The 20325-nt window shown below is 42.7% G+C and overlaps 1 protein-coding gene across 1 annotated transcript in view; it reads left to right on the forward strand.

The window, feature by feature from the left end:
* The window catches only part of VPS28 (VPS28 subunit of ESCRT-I), a 48774-nt gene that overhangs the window by 12750 nt on the left and 15699 nt on the right, over positions 1 to 20325 (forward strand). The window contains exons 4-8 of the mRNA XM_033934706.1: positions 4078 to 4115; positions 4871 to 4960; positions 10636 to 10741; positions 15481 to 15582; positions 16566 to 16619. Coding sequence (XP_033790597.1) covers positions 4078 to 4115; positions 4871 to 4960; positions 10636 to 10741; positions 15481 to 15582; positions 16566 to 16619 — 390 coding nt within the window. The remainder of the gene's footprint in view (positions 1 to 4077; positions 4116 to 4870; positions 4961 to 10635; positions 10742 to 15480; positions 15583 to 16565; positions 16620 to 20325) is intronic.

Consider the following 20325-nt stretch of genomic DNA (forward strand, 5'->3'; position numbering starts at 1 on the left):
ACAATGGCATAATGACTTCAGGCTTACGGCTGACGAAATTCCTGCGTATGCAACCTATGATTTGCCTTGCCTTGGATGAAGCTTGCTCCACTTGATTGGCAGTCTTCATGTTCTCACTGATGATCACCCCTAAATCTCGTTCTGCTTCAGTTCTTGTTAGGATCTCGCCATTAAGGGTGTAAGTCTTGCATAGATTTTGGCTGCCCAGGTGCATGACTTTGCATTTTTTGGCATTGAATCTGAGTTGCCAGGACCTAGACCAGCGCTCCAGTAGGAGTAGGTCGTGCATCATGTTGTCGGACATTGAATTTATGTCTGTTGTGCTTTTGCCCACTACATTGCTTAGTTTGGCGTCATCGGCGAATAATGTTATTTTACCTCACAGCCCTTCTGCCAAGTCTCTTATAAAGATGTTGAATAGGATCGGGCCCAGGACCGAGCCCTGCGGCACTCCACTGATTACCTCTGTCATTTCGGAGGAGGTGCCGTTCACCACTACCCTCTGAAGCCTACCTCCAAGCCAGTTCCCAATCCATTTCGTCAATGTGTCGCCCAATCCTATAGAACTCATCTTGCTCAGCAACCTGCGGTGTGGTACGCTATCGAATGCTTTACTGAAGTCCAGGTATACGATGTCCAGGGACTCCCCAACATCCAGCTTCCTCGTCACCCAGTCAAAGAAGCTGATCAGGTTGGATTGGCAGAATCTCCCCTTAGTAAATCCATGTTGACGGGGATCCCGTAGATTCTCCTCGTTCAGGATCGTATCCAATTGGCGTTTGATTAGAGTTTCCATTAGTTTGCACACTATTGATGTGAGACTCACTGGTCTGTAGTTTGCTGTCTCCATCTTGGAGCCTTTCTTGTGGAGTTGAATGACGTTAGCCGTCTTCCAGTCCAACGGGACGTTACCCATACTAAGGGAAAGATTGAAGAGCGCGGATAGCGGTTCCGCCAAGACATCACACAACTCCCTGAGCACCCTGGGGTATAGGTTGTCAGGCCCCATTGCCTTGTTAACCTTAAGCTTTGACAGCTCACAGTAGACACCGCTGGGTGTAAACTCGAAATTACTAAACGGGTCATCTGCGTCAACCCTTGTCTGTAGCTGAGGGCCGAGTCCTGGCACCTCGCGGGTGAAGACTGAGCAGAAGTATTCATTTAACAGTTGGGCTTTTTCCGAGTCCGCTTCTACATAGTCTCCGTCTGGGGAGCCGAAATCCATGCAAGGTTTACACCCTAAATGACGAGATCCTGACAAGAACTGAAGCGGAAAGAGACTTAGGGGTGATTGTCAGGGAAGACATGAAATCTGCAAACCAAGTGGAGCAAGCTTCATCCAAAGCAAGGCAAATCATAGGTTGCATACGCAGGAGTTTCGTCAGCTGCAAACCGGAAGTCATTATGCCACTGTATAGATCCATGGTGAGACCGCACCTGGAGTACTGTGTGCAATTCTGGAGGCCGCATTACCTCAAGGATGTGCTGAGACTGGAATTGGTCCAGAGAATGGCCACCAGGATGGTCTCGGGACTCAAGGAGCTCCCATACGAGGAGCGGTTAGGGAAGTTGCAGCTCTACTCACTCGAGGAACGTAGAGAGAGGGGAGATATGATCGAGACATTCAAGTATCTCATGGGCCGCATCGAGGTGGAAGAAGATATCTTCTTTTTCAAGGGTCCCGCGACAACAAGGGGGCATCCGTGGAAAATCAGGGGCGGGAAACTGCACGGTGACACTAGGAAGTTCTTCTTCATTGAAAGGGTAGTTGATCACTGGAATAGTCTTCCACTCCAGGTTATTGAGGCCAGCAGCGTGCCAGATTTTAAGGCCAGATGGGATAGACATGTGGGATCTATCCGCAAAGATAAATAGGGAGGGTCATTATAGTGGGCAGACTTGATGGGCCGTGGCCCTTATCTGCCGTCTATTTCTATGTTTCTATGTACTATCCCGCCTGAGTTCTTAGTTCTGTCACTTATATACCTGAAGAAGGATTTATCTCCTTTCTGGATGTTCTTTGCTAGAGACTCCTCCATGCGGCATTTGGCCTCCCTAATTGCCTCCGTTGCCTCATGCTGGATTTGGCTACATGCGGGACACAGACCATATAATCTCCTTTGCTGAAATCATGTTTTATAAGTTAAATGCAAAAAACAAAGACTGTTAGCTCTCACTTGTTGCAGGTTTCCAGGTCTCACTGCGTCTTTGACAGGTAGAAACCGATGCTTCTGCCACCATGCTGTGGTTTTCTTCAGGGTATGCACTGAAGTCTGCAGTGTGACTTTGTAAATAGTGGGTTCACTGACCTGATTGGGAACAGGGTAGTCCACCAATTTGAATTTTGGCAGGAAAATCAGTTGGTCAGAAATTTGAGTTTTGTTGTGAAAGTCCATAGAATGAAAAAGTATCTGGTAGGTTGAAAGATGTTCTCCCCGTAGAGCTGGGTTAGATGTTCTCTCAGGGTTTCCACAGCTGGCATTGTGCTTGTTGCAGGTTTCTGGGTCTCGCTGCATCTTTGTCAGGTGGAAACTGACATTTCAGCCACCATACTGTGGCTTTCTTCAGGGAAACCCAGACAGAACATCTAACCCAGCTCTACAGGGAGAACATCTTTAAACCTACCAGATACTTTTTCCATTCTATGGACTTTCACAACAAAACTAAAATTTCTGACCAACTGACTTTCCTGTCCAAATTCAAATTGGTGGACTGCCCTGTTCCCAATCAGGTCAGTAAACCCACTATTTACGGAGTCCCAATGCAGACTTCAGAGCATACCCTGAAGAAAACCACAGCATGGTGGCTGAAACGTTGGTTTCTCCTTCACAAAGGCGCAGCGAGACCCGGAAACCTGCAACAAGCACAATACCAGCTGTGGAAACTCTGAGAGAACACTATTAGATCTCAATTGGTTCTCCAACCTTTTCACTCTATTCTCAAGTAAATTATTCCTTTTCACCTGAGAATCATTGATAGTCTCCAACGGGTCAATCTTTTTCTAAATGGGTATTTAATCTCCCACTTTGGAAGATCAAGTCCAACACCAAAGTAGTCACTTTGGCTGCTGCCTCTCCAGTAAAAGAGCACACCTGATATAGACAGTTAGTCAGTGTCCCTTTCATTCCAGAGATTAATCTCCAAATCTCAATATTAGGGTCATCTTTAAAAGATATTATCTTGCCCCATGCAGCCAATTTACTGGTGTTAATGAAGATAGAGTAGATATAACAGCTTGGGATGATGATTTAACAAGTATGAGGACCTCCCCTGTCACCAGGGGGGTGAGTAAACAGGCCTCCTCCTCCTGTTGCTGTAATCTTGGTTCCCCACACCGTAGACCAGTCCCAAAAGAACGAGTCACAGTTGAAGAACTTCCAGTAGCAGAACTAGGTGGATTAGGAGGAGATGATGGATCTGGGCTGAAAGAAGTAACCTCTATACTATTCCTGTCTTGAGGTGAAGAAGGTTCCCTGGAGTTGGTGTAGAAATGGAACCTACGACAATCGTGAAAGAATCCATCGGACCTTGCACTGATCTCTTAGGTCCCTTAACAACACCTTTCCTTTTACCCATCTTAGTAAGTCCTCTCAAAATAAAAAGCTATAAACAGTATCTCAAAGTGAAGGAAAATTCAATATTTTTCCTTTGGGCACAGGCTTGCGACCACATACCATATGGCAGGCCATGAGCAGCCTGTTCGGAGCACTGCCTCTGCTGTCCAACCACCGCCGCCACTGCTGCTGCTTTAGGAGGCCCAGAGGTGTCACTGGGAGGAGGGGGTGTTGGTTGCTGAATCAGACAACAAATTGAATCAGGCAGCACTGCTCTGTGGAGCATTTGCTGGCCTGAGAATTGAAGTAGTGCCTCAGCCCCGTGTATTAACCAGCAGGAGCTGTTCTTGGTGCAATAGCCATTTTCCCTCCGGCTATGGATTGTGGTCTCTTCCTAATGCTTTCCAAGTTTTTCACTGGTTTCTGGTCAGAAAATCAGGACCTGTGCATACACAACGGTAGTTCTCCCTGTGCTGAGATGCTCCTCTTTACATTTGGATAGTAACTTTCACTTCTTTTGTAGGAGGTAAAGCTGTACAAGAATGCCCGAGATCGGGAAAAGTGAGTCTTTGATCTTTATCTTCCTTGTGCTGATTCTGGAGAGAGCCTTCTGTGTTTGGAAACTAAACACACAATGTCATCTCATATTTCACATTTCATTTTTGTTTGATATACCGCAAATTACAGAAGTAGCTAAGTGGTTTACAGTGAAATAAATTATGCAAACGGGAAGGATATGAGAGGAGCCTGAATTACAATTGAAAGCGTGAGAAGTTAACCAATTGAGCCAAGATCCTATATGAGGGGAGGGCATGAAGACAAAGTACACCATTGGAGTTGCAGTGAGACTACAGCATTCAGATAGTGAGAGCGGTACAACTTGGTCTAGGTTAGTGGGAATAGCGGAAGGGGATGCCTTAGAGAAATAATCATTTTTAAGCAGAGCCGTGAACTTCTTGAGCGATGGTTCTGAGTGTAAGTCTAAGGGAAGGGAGTTCCACAGGGTGGGGCCTGGATGTCTGGTGGACTGCTAGGGCCCAGGGTTTTTTAATTACTGTGACTGCTTCCTGATTGTGAGGGAGGATTTGACATACTGTCATTGGTTGCTCATCATTGGGAAAGTTTTGGTGTCTCATTGGTGGGCATTAGGGATTTGGCGCAAAGTAACCATCTGGTCGGTGTCAGGGATTCTGGCACATCGAGTCTGGTGCATTGGGATCAGATGGTGAACGTGTGCCATGGGGCAGAGGAACTGGGTGATAGATATGCACTGTCTTGTGTTTTTTTGATGCAGTGAATTCTGTTCCTCTTTGCAGATTTGATAATATGGCTGAACTTTTTGCTGTGGTGAAAACCTTGCAGGCTTTGGAAAAAGCTTATATCAAAGACTGTGTTTCTCCAAGCGAGTAAGTGATGGAGCCATTGTAAGACATTTAGGGGCATAGTGAAGATGTACCGTTTTAGCACAGGTCCCATTCTATGCAGTGACACCTAGTTATTGAACAGTAAAATAGGAGCACAGTAGACGAGATAAATTCATAGCATAAGGTATGATGCGATACTACGTTTGCATACTTGATCTTGATTTGGAAGTCTGCCCAGCACTGGCCTTGTTCCCCCAACTACTAAAGCTGTCATCAACGTCCCACTCCAGCCAGACCATAGAAGTCTGCCCAGCACTGGTTTTGCTTCCCAATTACTGGAGTTGCCATCTAATCACAGCTAATCTTGTTTAATAAATCTTTATTCATTATTACATCTTACAACAAGTGTACCAATAAATGACAACTGAAATTGAATACATCACTTGAATCTCTATCAAGTTTAACATTAAATCATAAAATTTAACCCCCTCCCATCCCTACCATAACCTATGCAATCACATATATCATATACATATCACCAGAAATTGGAAAAATTACACAAGACTTAATTACACCTTCTGGTGGAATTCATTATGCCATATATATAAGATGGAAAGAATAATTGCTATACAAAAAGGGAATTATAATAACTTTAAGAAGATTTGGGGGCCATTGGCAACTTATTGTAATGATTAGCCACCTTTTTACATTGAAAGTATAATTATAATTATGGGGGTATATAGTTATAATATAGGTTTAATCAATATTTGTGAATATAGCATATGTATATTGAATTTAGATTATAATATCTGTGAAAAGGGAGGGTGGGGGAGAGGGTAAATTTATGTATTTAGATGATAGAAAGAATTTCAAGTGATGTGTATGATTCAATTTATGTAATATTGTATACTTGGTGGAAGATGGAAAAATGAATAAAGAATTGGAAAAAAAACCCAAACCATATATCATATACAATTTTTTTTCCTATCGATCTTAACATTTAATACAATTCTAAAATCATTGTACTTATAATGGAAAAAATGGTATCTATTCATTACAATAATTTGTCAATGGCCCCCAAATCTCTTTAAATTTCTTATAATTTCCTTTTTGTATGGCTATTGTTCTTTCCATTTTATAAATGTTTAATTACTCGATAGAGAGATAAGTTCCTTAGTAATCTGTGGCTAACAGGGACTATTTTTCAATTTTTCACAGCTATAAATCATTTAGAATACAAACTACTTGTAAGTGCAAAAAAATAATAATAACGATAATAAAATTATATAAATAATTTGTGAAGTGCTCAGACCTGATAACCCATTTAGTAGTGATGTCACCACAATGAGGTTAACTAGGGGACCATCATTGCATTCACTTGTCCCCTGCCATCCCTGAATATTGAATACTATGTCTTATCTAGTGGTGGTACTTATCTTCGTTCAGGGGTTGTTCATGTTGAAGGTGTTAACTCTCATTGGTGACTGGTGTCTATTAAAGTGCTCGTGCTTCTTTAAAATTGTTGTTAGTTTCTTAGGTGATCTCCCGTCCCCCCGACCCGGATTTCGTCTCTTCGTCAGGGAGGGACACTAAGAAATTTCAAACAGCGAACTAAAAGTAAAATATACTAGGTTATAATTCTACCATCTAAGCAGTAATTAAATACTTGAAAGACTCTTATATCCAGTTTCTAATATACATCTTATTTGTTATTGAATTACCTGATATCGGCTCGCTATGGTCAGAGAAGTTCAGAATGGACTGAGCGAATGAGGCTCACTTCACTGCGTATGTGTTATATAGGGAAGCTGACCGGAACTTAACTTATACACTTATTGACAACAGCCGGAAGTAAATGCAACATTGAGAGATTACTTCGCAGGATATGGATCTATATTGCCAACCATTCAATATCTAAATTTAATCCTGCTGGCTGCAGGGTCTGCCAGTTATATATCAGACGCTGTTCTTTCAATATTAAAGATCTTGATATGTCCCCTTCAGTTTTGCGTGTGTGGATTAGCACTGTGTACTTTAGATCTTCTAGTTTATGTGAATGCTGGGACCAATGGGATACGAGGGGGGCGGTAACCCTATTGGTTCTAATGTTGCTTAAATGTTCCGTAATTCGGGTTTTGATTTTACGTATCGTTTGACCAATATAAACTTTTTTACATGGGCATTGTATGTAATAAACCACTCCCTTAGAGTCACAATTGGTCCCAGTATTCAAAAAGAAATGTCGTGATCGTGATGGCGGGATTTCTATAGAAGTAGCGTCTAATACATAACTACAGGCCCTGCATTTACCACAAGGTTTGTGGGGTGGTCTGTTTGTGGGGCTTTGTTGATGATAGTTATATTTGAGCAGTTCGCCCAAATTAGAGGCCCGTGAGTACGCAAATTTAGGTGGATTTTGAAAGGAAGAATGGTATTGCAGTATTGCCCAATGTCTTAAAATGATATGTTTTATGGCATTACCTTTGCTAGTGTGTGGCATCACACAGACCATGTCCTGCTCAGTTTGTTTGTTATGATCATTGAGCATTAAACAGGGGCGGTGGCAATTTTTAGCTCTTTTCCACGCTTTTCTAACGATTTTCCCAGGATACCCTCTCTGAATAAATTTGTCATACATATCATGTGCCTCTTTATCAAAATCAGATTCATCAGAGCAGATTCTTCGAATACGTAGGAACTGTCCAATTGGGATACTGTTCCTGAGGGCTTTAGGATGGAAACTTTGATATTGTAACAGTGTGTTTCGATCAGATTTTTTCTTGTGTAGAGTGGTGGAGATTTGTTGTTCATTTTTAACAATCTTTATATCCAAGAAGGATATTTGATGTTTATGATATGTATATCATTTGACAGTCAATTAAAGCATTTGGTTCCTCGTGCTGAGTCATATATAAAGGACTCAACCCATTTTTTGCAATTTATACAACAATATGCTGAACAAATTGACTCCCAAGAAGTATTATTAGTCACCGCTGATGTGGTTGCGTTATATACTAACGTCCCGCAAAAGGAAGCAGTACGGTTGGTTGAGTCATCAGTCACAAAATTGAGTTGTTCCACCTCTAAACGCAATCTATTGATAAAATTTGCTGAATTGGTTATTTTTAACAATTATTTCAAATTCGAGAATGAGATTTATCTCCAAACCAAAGGAGTAGCAATGGGAGCCACTGTAGCTCCCACCTTAGCGTGTCTGTACATGACTCAGTACGAGGAAACCAATGTTTATACTTCTTCACAATTCCACCTGGTTTCCTGTTGGAAACGCTTCATCGATGATATATTTTTTGTGTGGAGTGGTGGAGAAGAAGCTTTAAAAATCTTTATGCAAGAATTAAATCAAAAAGATGCTAACATAGCTTTTACATATACATATCATAAACATCAAATATCCTTCTTGGATATAAAGATTGTTAAAAATGAACAACAAATCTCCACCACTCTACACAAGAAAAAATCTGATCGAAACACACTGTTACAATATCAAAGTTTCCATCCTAAAGCCCTCAGGAACAGTATCCCAATTGGACAGTTCCTACGTATTCGAAGAATCTGCTCTGATGAATCTGATTTTGATAAAGAGGCACATGATATGTATGACAAATTTATTCAGAGAGGGTATCCTGGGAAAATCGTTAGAAAAGCGTGGAAAAGAGCTAAAAATTGCCACCGCCCCTGTTTAATGCTCAATGATCATAACAAACAAACTGAGCAGGACATGGTCTGTGTGATGCCACACACTAGCAAAGGTAATGCCATAAAACATATCATTTTAAGACATTGGGCAATACTGCAATACCATTCTTCCTTTCAAAATCCACCTAAATTTGCGTACTCACGGGCCTCTAATTTGGGCGAACTGCTCAAATATAACTATCATCAACAAAGCCCCACAAACAGACCACCCCACAAACCTTGTGGTAAATGCAGGGCCTGTAGTTATGTATTAGACGCTACTTCTATAGAAATCCCGCCATCACGATCACGACATTTCTTTTTGAATACTGGGACCAATTGTGACTCTAAGGGAGTGGTTTATTACATACAATGCCCATGTAAAAAAGTTTATATTGGTCAAACGATACGTAAAATCAAAACCCGAATTACGGAACATTTAAGCAACATTAGAACCAATAGGGTTACCGCCCCCCTCGTATCCCATTGGTCCCAGCATTCACATAAACTAGAAGATCTAAAGTACACAGTGCTAATCCACACACGCAAAACTGAAGGGGACATATCAAGATCTTTAATATTGAAAGAACAGCGTCTGATATATAACTGGCAGACCCTGCAGCCAGCAGGATTAAATTTAGATATTGAATGGTTGGCAATATAGATCCATATCCTGCGAAGTAATCTCTCAATGTTGCATTTACTTCCGGCTGTTGTCAATAAGTGTATAAGTTAAGTTCCGGTCAGCTTCCCTATATAACACATACGCAGTGAAGTGAGCCTCATTCGCTCAGTCCATTCTGAACTTCTCTGACCATAGCGAGCCGATATCAGGTAATTCAATAACAAATAAGATGTATATTAGAAACTGGATATAAGAGTCTTTCAAGTATTTAATTACTGCTTAGATGGTAGAATTATAACCTAGTATATTTTACTTTTAGTTCGCTGTTTGAAATTTCTTAGTGTCCCTCCCTGACGAAGAGACGAAATCCGGGTCGGGGGGACGGGAGATCACCTAAGAAACTAACAACAATTTTAAAGAAGCACGAGCACTTTAATAGACACCAGTCACCAATGAGAGTTAACACCTTCAACATGAACAACCCCTGAACGAAGATAAGTACCACCACTAGATAAGACATAGTATTCAATATTCAGGGATGGCAGGGGACAAGTGAATGCAATGATGGTCCCCTAGTTAACCTCATTGTGGTGACATCACTACTAAATGGGTTATCAGGTCTGAGCACTTCACAAATTATTTATATAATTTTATTATCGTTATTATTATTTTTTTGCACTTACAAGTAGTTTGTATTCTAAATGATTTATAGCTGTGAAAAATTGAAAAACATTTTATAAATGTGACATAACGAATTCTACCAAAAACTGTAATTGAGTCTGCAACAATTTTTCCAGTTACTTGTGATATGTTGTATAGCGACTCCTGTCATAATCAATAAAAGCTTATTATTGTTTGATAATCACAGCTAATCTTGTTTGGTTCCATGCTTTCCACACAGGATTCCTTTGTATCTAACCCGTCCATTACTGTTTTCAACTTTACCTCCTCCCACGAGAGGGCATTCCTGAAAAAGAGATGTTATTCCTGAGCTGGCTCCCTGCAATCTAAATCCATGCCCTCTAGTCCTACCAGAAGGTTCATAAGGACACCCCTTAGAGGCAATAGGTGGTCAGTTTCCAGGACAAGAACCATTTTCGGTTCCCAAGGGAAGGGATTGCCTTGGACAGGAACAATATTCACCCCCATCCCTCCCAGGAAAAAAGGGATTCTCTCTATGAGAAAAGAGGGTAAATGATTCCCAAGGCCAGGAATAGATTGGTCCTGAGGATAAAGGCTTGAAACATATTCTTGCTAAAAATATGTGAAATGCGGTAGCATCCTAGAGAGAGGGTGTAAGCAGAGGAAAGTTAACATTTTGAAAAATCATTTGTGCTGTAGTCACAGGGATCAGGCTGTGTGTGTTGTACTTTATAATTCTGTTTTGGTACTTCAGGTACACAGCTGCCTGCTCCCGATTACTGGTGCAATATAAAGCTGCCTTCAAACAGGTGCAGGGTGCAGAAGTGGGATCCATTGATGACTTCTGCAGGAAATACAGGGTGAGTCTCACTGTGGGCACAGGTGGTCTGCATGCATGTTTCTGGCAGCCATCCGAGCTGGAGTCACTCCTGCCACTCAGTATGCTGCTGTGTGGAGCTTCAGTTTGCATGGCTTTTCCTTCTGAATTCCCTCTGCCAGTGCTAGTAAAAGGGGACGACAAAGGACTTGCTCAGTTTCCATTATTTCAGATCATCTTTGCTTTTTCTCTCCTCTCTTAATCTTTCTCTTCCTTTGGGGGCCAACTGCAGTAGCAGCCTTTCTTTCCCAGCCTAGAACAAGCTGCCATTCCTCCCCTCCCTTCCCTGGGCCTGACGGTGGCTCATACCCTGTCCAGACCAGAATCTGGTTTCAAAGTAAGGCAGCTGCCAGCTGCCAAATTGTAGGTCTGTTTGTGACATGATGCATGGGTTTGCAATCTGTGCTCCTACCTTATTAGAATATTTCTAATTCTCACACTCCTTATGCAGTAGATGTCTAACTAATATTTCTGGTCAGAAATGGGATAGAAAAAGCTTATACAGTTGTTGAAAACATTTTGAATTCTGCACCTTCCAACCCTAAGCATTTTATTCTTCTTCAGCAAATGCCTGGTCTTTCCATATTCCACTTAGTTCTAAATACAAGGTTGGGGAATATTACCATTCCATTATTCTATTCTCTTCAGAGTCTAGGAGTTAATTCTAAATCCTAATAATAATAGTCAAGGCATTGCAAGTAGTGCTTTTAATGGGATGTGTTGGGTGGATGTTTTGAAACAACTTCATTGGCTTCCAGTATCTATGTCACTCGGAGCCCAAATGATGAAGTTATAACTATCTTATTTTGGTCACACCATTGGAAGAGAAAAATCATTGGAGAAGGATGTCATGTTTGGAAAGATCAAAGGAACCAGGCGAAGAGGGTTGAAAACAATCATGGAGGACCTTTCTGGACTAGCACAAACCGATCTCTTTTTAGGGCTCAAACACAAGTTGATAGCACCTAACTAACTAGCTATCTTTTCAGATCGAGTATAATATGTTGATATTTATTTGTCCATTGGTGTATAAAAGACTGCCACAACAACTGGCACAGGTAGTACAGAATTATTTATGTGGTAAGAGCGGATAGCGTAGCTGGTTTTAAGAAAGGTTTGGACAAGTTCCTGGAGGAAAAGTCCATAGTCTGTTATTGAGAAAGTCACGGGGGAAGCCACTGCTTGCCCTGAATTGGTAGCATGGAATCTTGGTACTCTGGGGATTCTAGAATATTGTTACCCTGGGATTCTGTATGGAATGTTGCTACTCCTTGGGTTTTTGGCCAGGTACTAGTGATCTGGATTGGCTACCGTGAGAACGGGCTACTGGGCTTGATAGACCTTTGGTCTGACCCAGTAAGGCTATTCTTATGTTCTTATTTAATTTTTTAGCCAATCCGCCCAAAATGGGTTACAAGTTTACATACACAATATAAGTTGGGGTAAGGATTACAATTAAGGATAAGACATACAATACAATATAGGCCCAGTATGAGTTAGCAATAAAACAGATGGTGGCGTGAGGACTTCAGTTAACAGTAGAGCCACAGACTTGTTAAGGTAATAGAATGGTTTCTGGTTACAGTCACACCGCCTTGAGATCCTCTGACATCATCTCCCCAAGGTCTCTCTCCTGGTCTGTGCAATCAATACCTCACCCCCTAGCACATACGGTTTGGGATTTTAACATCCCAAGTACATCTCTTTGCATCAAATTTTAACTGGCAATCATTTCACCATTGTTCTTGATTGCAAGGCCCGCAAGCCAATGGCAGCCCTCGGGGATCTTTAGGGCAGCCTGTGCAGTCCTAATTTTTTGTTTTTGGGAAGATCGAAGGAACCAGGCGAAAAGGGTGACCTGCAATCAGATGGCTGATCCATAGGGATGACGGTAGAGTACCTTTCCAGATTAGCATAAAACCAATTTCTTTTTAGATCTGCAATTCATCAAGTCGCTAGGACTCGAGCACGAGTCAGTGGCATCTAACAACAACAGGCTGCAGAGTTTGCAATGAAGAACTTCAATGAGAAGATCATTCCTTTCTGAGGCTGGGCCCTTAGCCATTCATTATGGTGGCTTTTTCACTGGCTGCCCTTCCATATGGAATAATTTGCTGGGGAACATAGAAACATAGAAGATGACGGCAGAAAAGGGCTACAGCCCATCAAGTCTGCCCACTCTGCTTACCCACCCCCTGATATGCCCTAATGACCCAATTTCCTTATCTTGACCCTCGTAGGGATCCCACATGGGTATCCCATTTATTCTTAAAGTCTGGCATGCTGTCTGCCTCGATCACCTGCACTGGAAGCTTGTTCCAATGATCAACCACTCTCTCTGTGAAGAAATACTTTCTGGTGTCGCCATGAAATTTTCCGCCCCTGAGTTTGAGCGGGTGCCCTCTTGTGGCCGAGGGTTCCTTGAGAAAGAAAATATCATCTTCCACTTCGACATGTCCCGTGAGGTACTTAAATGTTTCGATCATGTCTCCCCTCTCCCTACGTTCCTCGAGAGTGTAGAGCTGCAATTTGTTCAGTCTCTCTTCGTACGAGAGACCCTTGAGCCCCAAGATCATCCTGGTGGCCGTCCGCTGAACCGATTCAATTCTGCGCACATCTTTACTGTAATGTGGCCTCCATAATTGCACACAGTACTCCAGATGAGGTTTCACCATGGCCCTGTACAACGGCATTATGACTTCAGGCTTTCGGCTGACGAAACTTCTATTGATACAACCCAATATCTGCCTTGCCTTAGATGAAGCCTTCTCCACTTGATTGGCAGTTTTCATGTCTGCACTGATGATTACTCCTAAATCTCGTTCTGCTGAAGTCCTAGTTAAAGTTTCTCCGTTCAAGAAGTACGTCCTGCATGGATTTCCGCTTCCGAGGTGCATGACCTTACATTTCTTAGCATTGAAACCTAGCTGCCAGGTTGAGGAACAACTTTCCAATGTAAGCAGGTCCTGCGCCATATAATTCTGTAAACTGCATTCACTTACTATATTACATAGTTTGGCGTCATCGGCGAATAGTGTTATTTTACCTTGAAGCCCTTGAGTCAGATCCCCTATGAATATGTTGAAAAGGAGTGGACCCAGGAACGAGCCCTGCGGCACTCCACTGGTCACCTCCGATGTTTAACCACCACCCTCTGAAGTCTGCCACTCAGCCAATCATTGACCCATGCAGTTAGTGTCTCTCCTAAACCCCATCGATTCCATCTTGCTTAGCAGCCTGCGGTGTGGGACACTGTCAAAAGCTTTACTGAAGTCCAGGTACACGACGTCCAAAGACTCTCCCAACCTGAGGTTATGCGAGCTGGAGGACCAATTTAAGAAATTGCTAAAAACCTATCTTTTTTGCTGTGCCTCTTTTTCTAACCTGAACATGAATCTTACATAACGTGATACATTGTTGTCTATAGGAGCATTGTTCAGTGTTTTGTACTGTATATGTATATTGGAATCTGCCTACGATGTACTAGTGTATAATAACCCTAATAGATCATTGATTCTTTGAGTTATCCTTGGAGGGTAATATAATGTAATGTAAGTCTTGTATCCCACCAACTCCCAGAGTCGGTGGTTTAAGGCAGGTCACAGCAGATAAGGAAAGAAGAAAGAAAATATCAAAATACCAACAATTAATCAAAAAATCTCTTAAGCAAGTTTTTAAGATTTTACAAAAGGAAAAATAAGAAAAGGCTCTAAGCTTGGAAGGCAAGAAAGTAAACTGAATTGTTTGATAGTGAAAGGAACCCATCAATATATTTTTGTACTTAATTCCCAAAAAAGATGGAAAAATTAAAAGAAATGGATCTCTAAATCATGGCATTTCTGGAGCTAAAGGAAAAGTAAATAAACCCAGCAGATATTCTGGTGTAGACCCATTAAACATTTTGAATATAATACAGGCTACAGAGTGTGGCACAATGGTTAAAGCTACAGCCTCAGCACCCTGAGGTTGTGGGTTCAAACCCCACGCTGCTCCTTGTGACCCTGGACAAGTCACTTAATCCTCCACTGCTCCAGGTACATTAGATAGATTGTGAGCCTGCAGGGACATACAGGGAATATGTTTGAATACCTGAATAAATTCATGTAAACCGTTCTGAGCTCCCCTGAATAAATAAATAGAATCTGAGCTTGTACAGGAAGCCAGTGAAGAGAAATCAAGGTAGGTGAGACTCAGAATTTTTCAAGCAAAATAAAAGTTTAGTGGCAGTGTTCTGAAGGAGTTGAAGTCTAGAATGCAACTTCACTAAAAGAGATGCATAAAGACTAGGGGTTGTGTATTGATTCAAGTTTATAACTGCATGATTAATCTCCCTTCCTCTCCATGGGCACCATCTCTTCCCATCGCTCTTCTCTCCCCTCCATGGGTACCATTTCCTCCCTTTTCTCTCTTCCCTCTTCTTCCCCTTCCTGGGAACCCATTCTTTGCCTCTCTTCTCCTCCACCTCAGGAAAGCACACCCCATCTTTCTCTTATCCTCCTCCCATTCATGATCCACATCGCTCATTCTTCTTTTTTTCTGCAGGCACTTCTTCATACCTCAGCTCCCGCTCCCTGCTTGCTCCTTCTCTGTGCTCTTCATAGCCCTGGGAACTCACCTTGACCGCTGCATCTCACCGGGCCTGAAGCCTCTCTCTGTAGCATTGGAAACAGGAAGTCCTGTCAGGCGAGCACTGATGTCTCCCGTGTTCATTTTTCTCTACAGCTGGACTGCCCTCTAGCTATGGAGAGGATCAAGGAGGATCGGCCCATTACCATCAAAGACGACAAGGGGAACCTCAACCGTTGCATTGCAGACATTGTTTCTGTAAGTGTCATTGCTACAAGCATCCTTAGTTGTAAGCATAAGTAATATGGCTTTTCTCTGCATGTGCCCATGGCAAGTGTGTAGTCACTAGAAGGCCTCGGGGACATGGGCTCACTCCCCCTCCCTCTTTGGACTCAGGCCTCTTCCAAAATTATGGCACCAGATGCCTGGCTGGTGGGGATACTCAAGCCTTGCTAGCCAAAAAGATTCTCTCCCAAGCTCCAGCCTGTGCTGCTTGAGCAGCAAAAATTTGTCAGGGTGATCCAACCACTGGTGCTGGCACTTCAGTGCATGCTTTGAACAGAAATGCCAGCGTAGGAGGGTGGAGCTGCTCAAGCAGCCCTGGTGGAGGCTCTGGCAAGAATCTCTTCAGCTGGTGGGGTTTGAGCATCCCCGCCAGCAAAGGTATGATTCGGCGAAGGGAGTGGAACCGAGAGGAAATATTTGGCCTCCCCAAAAGTCAAGGTCTGGTTACACCCCTCATACAAGAGTGAATGAAAGGACACAATGCAGGCACATTAAGGGTAACTTTCAAAAGTGTATGGGCAGCTACTTTTCACCCAGTTCTCAAAAGGAAGATATGTTTGTGCTTTCCCTTCATTTCAAACCCACCACATGCAGAGATTTGTACCTATGGTTTTTGTGGGTACTTGCTACAACAAAGTGAATGGTTTTGAAAATGCAAAACATATGTGGTGGCGGCCCTTGCTCTGAGCCTGGCCTCAGGAATGCCTCTATGAGGGTCCAAGTGTATGCATTATGGTCCAACATATGAACTTGTCTCTGGGGTGGGTAGATTCAAAAAACACTTAAACAAGCAACTAGCTTTTGAAAAGTGCCCTCGTTAGCCACCATGTGATTGGCTGCTGAGGATCCAGGATACATGCCAGACCCAACCACTAAAAGATACCTTTCGATAAAGTTCCTTTTGTACATGTTGTAGTGAGGGCTTTGCGGTGACTCATGTGCTTGCTTTCTTTCAGCTCTTTATCACAGTGATGGACAAGCTCCGTCTGGAGATTCGTGCCATGGATGAGGTCAGAAAGACTCTTTTTTTCTTAAAGTCAGAGTTTTTTATTGACAACCAAACAGTACAACACAATGAAAATAGAACAATGCTACAGTCAAAGCAATATGTAGCTGTCAATACATTATACCCCCTTTTTTACCCATCCCCAGTGCAATAGGGGAGACATTATTTGCAAGTGGGTAGAAGGGAATCCCCAATGAGCCAACCACACAAAATAAGCACTAAAAAAAAGGCTCAGTACCACCCCAAATCTCATTAACCCAACCCCAATCATCCCCCCTACCCCTGCCTCCCAACAGACTGGATGGCAGCGTCCCTGGCTCACTCTTTTATAGGCGGGAAAGACTGAATATAAACCTCCCAAGTCTGAAGGAAATGTTTTTTCCTATAGGGTGAGTTTGGCATCCCTACTTTCCAATAGCATTAAAGAATGGAGACGATTCCTCCAAGCACAAAATGACAGAGCTTCCCGGTCTAGCAACACAGATCATTTTCTTCCCCAGAACCCCACCCTTCTATTTGAGGAGCCAGTGCCCTTTGACTGATGCGTAAAGCTTCGTATTTATCCAACATGAGGGTGGCCGCTGAAAATGTATTAATCGTTCCAAGTAACGAACAACCATCCCCCAGAAGTTCTTCACCTTTGGGCATGTCCAAAAGGCATGGAAAAATGAAACAACTCTGAATATATTTAGCACATATCAGGGTGTCTAGAAGGCCTGACTTATAGGCTTGATCCTTGGGGAAGTACACCCCATATACCATCTGACATTGACATTCTCATAATTCAGCACCGACAGAAATCTTTGGGATCCGGAAAGACTCTTTAAGACATCTGAAGACCTGGCTCTTCTCCAGAACGTAACCCCGTCCCGCTCCTGGCACTCTCACACCAACCTCTCTTCTCTCATACTTATATAATTCCACTGGAGTTCCGTTCCTTCCTTAACCATGTAAACCGTGTCGAGCTCCATCTGCGGAGATGATGCGGTATATAAACCCAAGATTTAGATTAGATTAGATTAGATTAGTGTTACAAAACATGGTTCTCGTGAAGAGAAACGGAATAGTCTTGTTTAATTCACTACAGAGTTATATTGGAAGCGTCTCCTGTTTTGTCATGCCCATTATTATTAAGCCATATACAGTTTTGCATATCCCACTTGCCCAGGGTAAGGAGGAGCTGTGTCTGCAGTACTCCACAGAAAAAGAATTGGATCCTGTGCTTTTCAAGAATCGCTTCCACTGTGCTGGGCTGCATTGAAGAGCTGCTTGTGTTGCAGTGTGACTAGCCCAGGAGGAGGGAGATCTGAATAAAAGGCTCTCACTGGTCTGGGCTGCAAGTGAAGACTATAGGGAAGAGAGGCAAAAAGTTTATAAAGCAAAACAAAATTTCAATGAAGTCAAATGACATTATAAACAGGGCTGTGGAATCGGTACACCAAACCTTCAAATCCTCTATTTTTTTTACTGTCCAACTCTGACTCCAGCTCCAACTCCTACTCCCTACTAATATTAGGCTTAAAATTTTTTGTTCTTGATCTAAAGTACTGGTGAATATAATTGATATCTATATCTGCGTCCTTATTTAGATCCAGGACAAATATATAGGTCTGAATGTATGTATGTAAATACAACATTTGTGAGGATTTGGCAGGATATAAGGCTGAACATAACATGACATAATAAAATGATAAATTTACCATATATTATAAGGTATATGAGGAAGTTGGACTTAGATGATTCGAGTGCTGGGGTGAAGCTAAAGCTGAAGGAAGAAAGCGAGAAGACAGGACTTTACCTGAACATCAAGAAGATCAAAATCATGACTACCGCCAACAAGCAAGTCCACATAAAGATCAACCATGAAGAAACAGAAGTGGTTGACAGCTTCATTTTCATTGGGTCCCTCATTAATCACAGCAGAGATCAAGCGTCAATTAGCACTGGGGTGTGCAGCCATGGTGACCTTGGACCAAATATGGAAATGCAAGGACGTCTCAGTCACCATCAGACAAAGACTGATTACTGCCATTATGTTCCCAATCGCAACATATGACTGTGAGACATGGACACTCACGAAAGCAGATAGAAGAAAAATTGATACCTTCGAGCTATGGTGCTGGAGAAGACTTCTATGAATCCCATGGACAGCTAGGATCACCAACAAAAATATTCTTCATCATATAGTCCCAGAGTTAGAAACATAGAAAAAGACGGCAGAAAAGGGCTATAGCCCACCAAGTCTGCCCATTCCAAATACCCTCCCTCTGGTTTCACTCCCCTAGGGATCCCCTGTGAATATCCCATCTTCTCTTAAAGTCCAACACGCTGTTGGCCTCAATCACCTGCAGTGGGAGTTTGTTCCAATGATCCACCACTCTTTCAGTGAATAAGTATTTTCTGGAGTCGCTATGGAACTTCCCTCCCCTGATTTTTAGCGGATGCCCCCTGGTGGTCGAGGGTCCCATGAGGTAGAAGATATCTTCTTCCGACTCGATACGGCCCGTGATGTACTTAAATGTTTCAATCATATCACCCCTCTCTCTTCGTTCCTCAAGTGAGTACAGCCTCAGTTTATTCATTCTTTCTTCATACGTGAGATCCTTGAACCCCCAGACCATCTTTGTGGCCATTCGCTGAACCGACTCGATTCTCTGCACATCCTTCCGGTAGTGTGGTCTCCAGAATTGAACGCAATACTCCAAGTGAGGCCTCACCATGGACCTGTACAGCGGCATCATAACTTCAGGTCTCCTGCTGACAAAACCTCTACGAATACAACCCATCATTTGCCTTGCCTTGGAGGTAGCTTTCTCCACTTGATTTGCAACCTTCATGTCATCACTAATGATCACCCCTAGATCACGTTCCGTCGTGGTCCTGGCCAAGGTCTCACCATTTAGTATGTAAGTTCTGTGCGGGTTTTTCTTACCCAGGTGCATTACCTTACACTTTTTAGCATTGAAGCCTAGTTGCCATGTTGCCGACCACCGTTCAAGCAGTAGTAGATCTTGCATCATATTATCAGGTAAAATGCTTTTACCTACTATGTTGCAAAGTTTGGCGTCATCGGCGAACATTGATACCTTTCCTCTAAGTCCTCGGGTAATATCTCTTATGAATAAGTTGAATAGAATCGGGCCCAAGACCAAGCCCTGTGGCACTCCACTGATCACGCCTGACGTTTTGGAAGGGGTACCGTTTACCACCACCCTCTGAAGTCTACCACTCAGCCAATCCTCAACCCATGTAGTTAGAGTGTTCCCTAACCCTATTGATTTTAGTTTGTTCAATAATCTTCGGTGTGGGACGCTATCAAAAGCTTTACTGAAGTCCAAATACACCACATCCATTGATTCTCCGGCATCTAGCTGCCTAGTAACCCAGTCAAAAAAACCAATCAGGTTAGATTGGCAGGATCTGCCCTGGGTGAATCCGTGCTGGTGTGGATCACGTAGGTTTTCTTCGTCTAGGATCATGTCGAGATGTCGTTTGATCAGTGTTTCCATGAGCTTGCACACTATAGACGTGAGACTCACTGGTCTGTAGTTTGCCGTCTCTGTCCTGCATCCCTTTTTGTGGAGTGGGATAACGTTGGCGGTTTTCCAGTCCAAGGGGACTCTTCCTGTGCTTAGGGAGAGATTGAAAAGAACAGAGTTGTCCCTAGAAGGCAAGATTACCAGAGACTAACCTATTTTGGACATGTGAGG

This window comes from Geotrypetes seraphini, chromosome 2 (assembly GCF_902459505.1).
Source record: "Geotrypetes seraphini chromosome 2, aGeoSer1.1, whole genome shotgun sequence".
NCBI classification, from domain to species: Eukaryota; Metazoa; Chordata; class Amphibia; order Gymnophiona; family Dermophiidae; genus Geotrypetes; species Geotrypetes seraphini.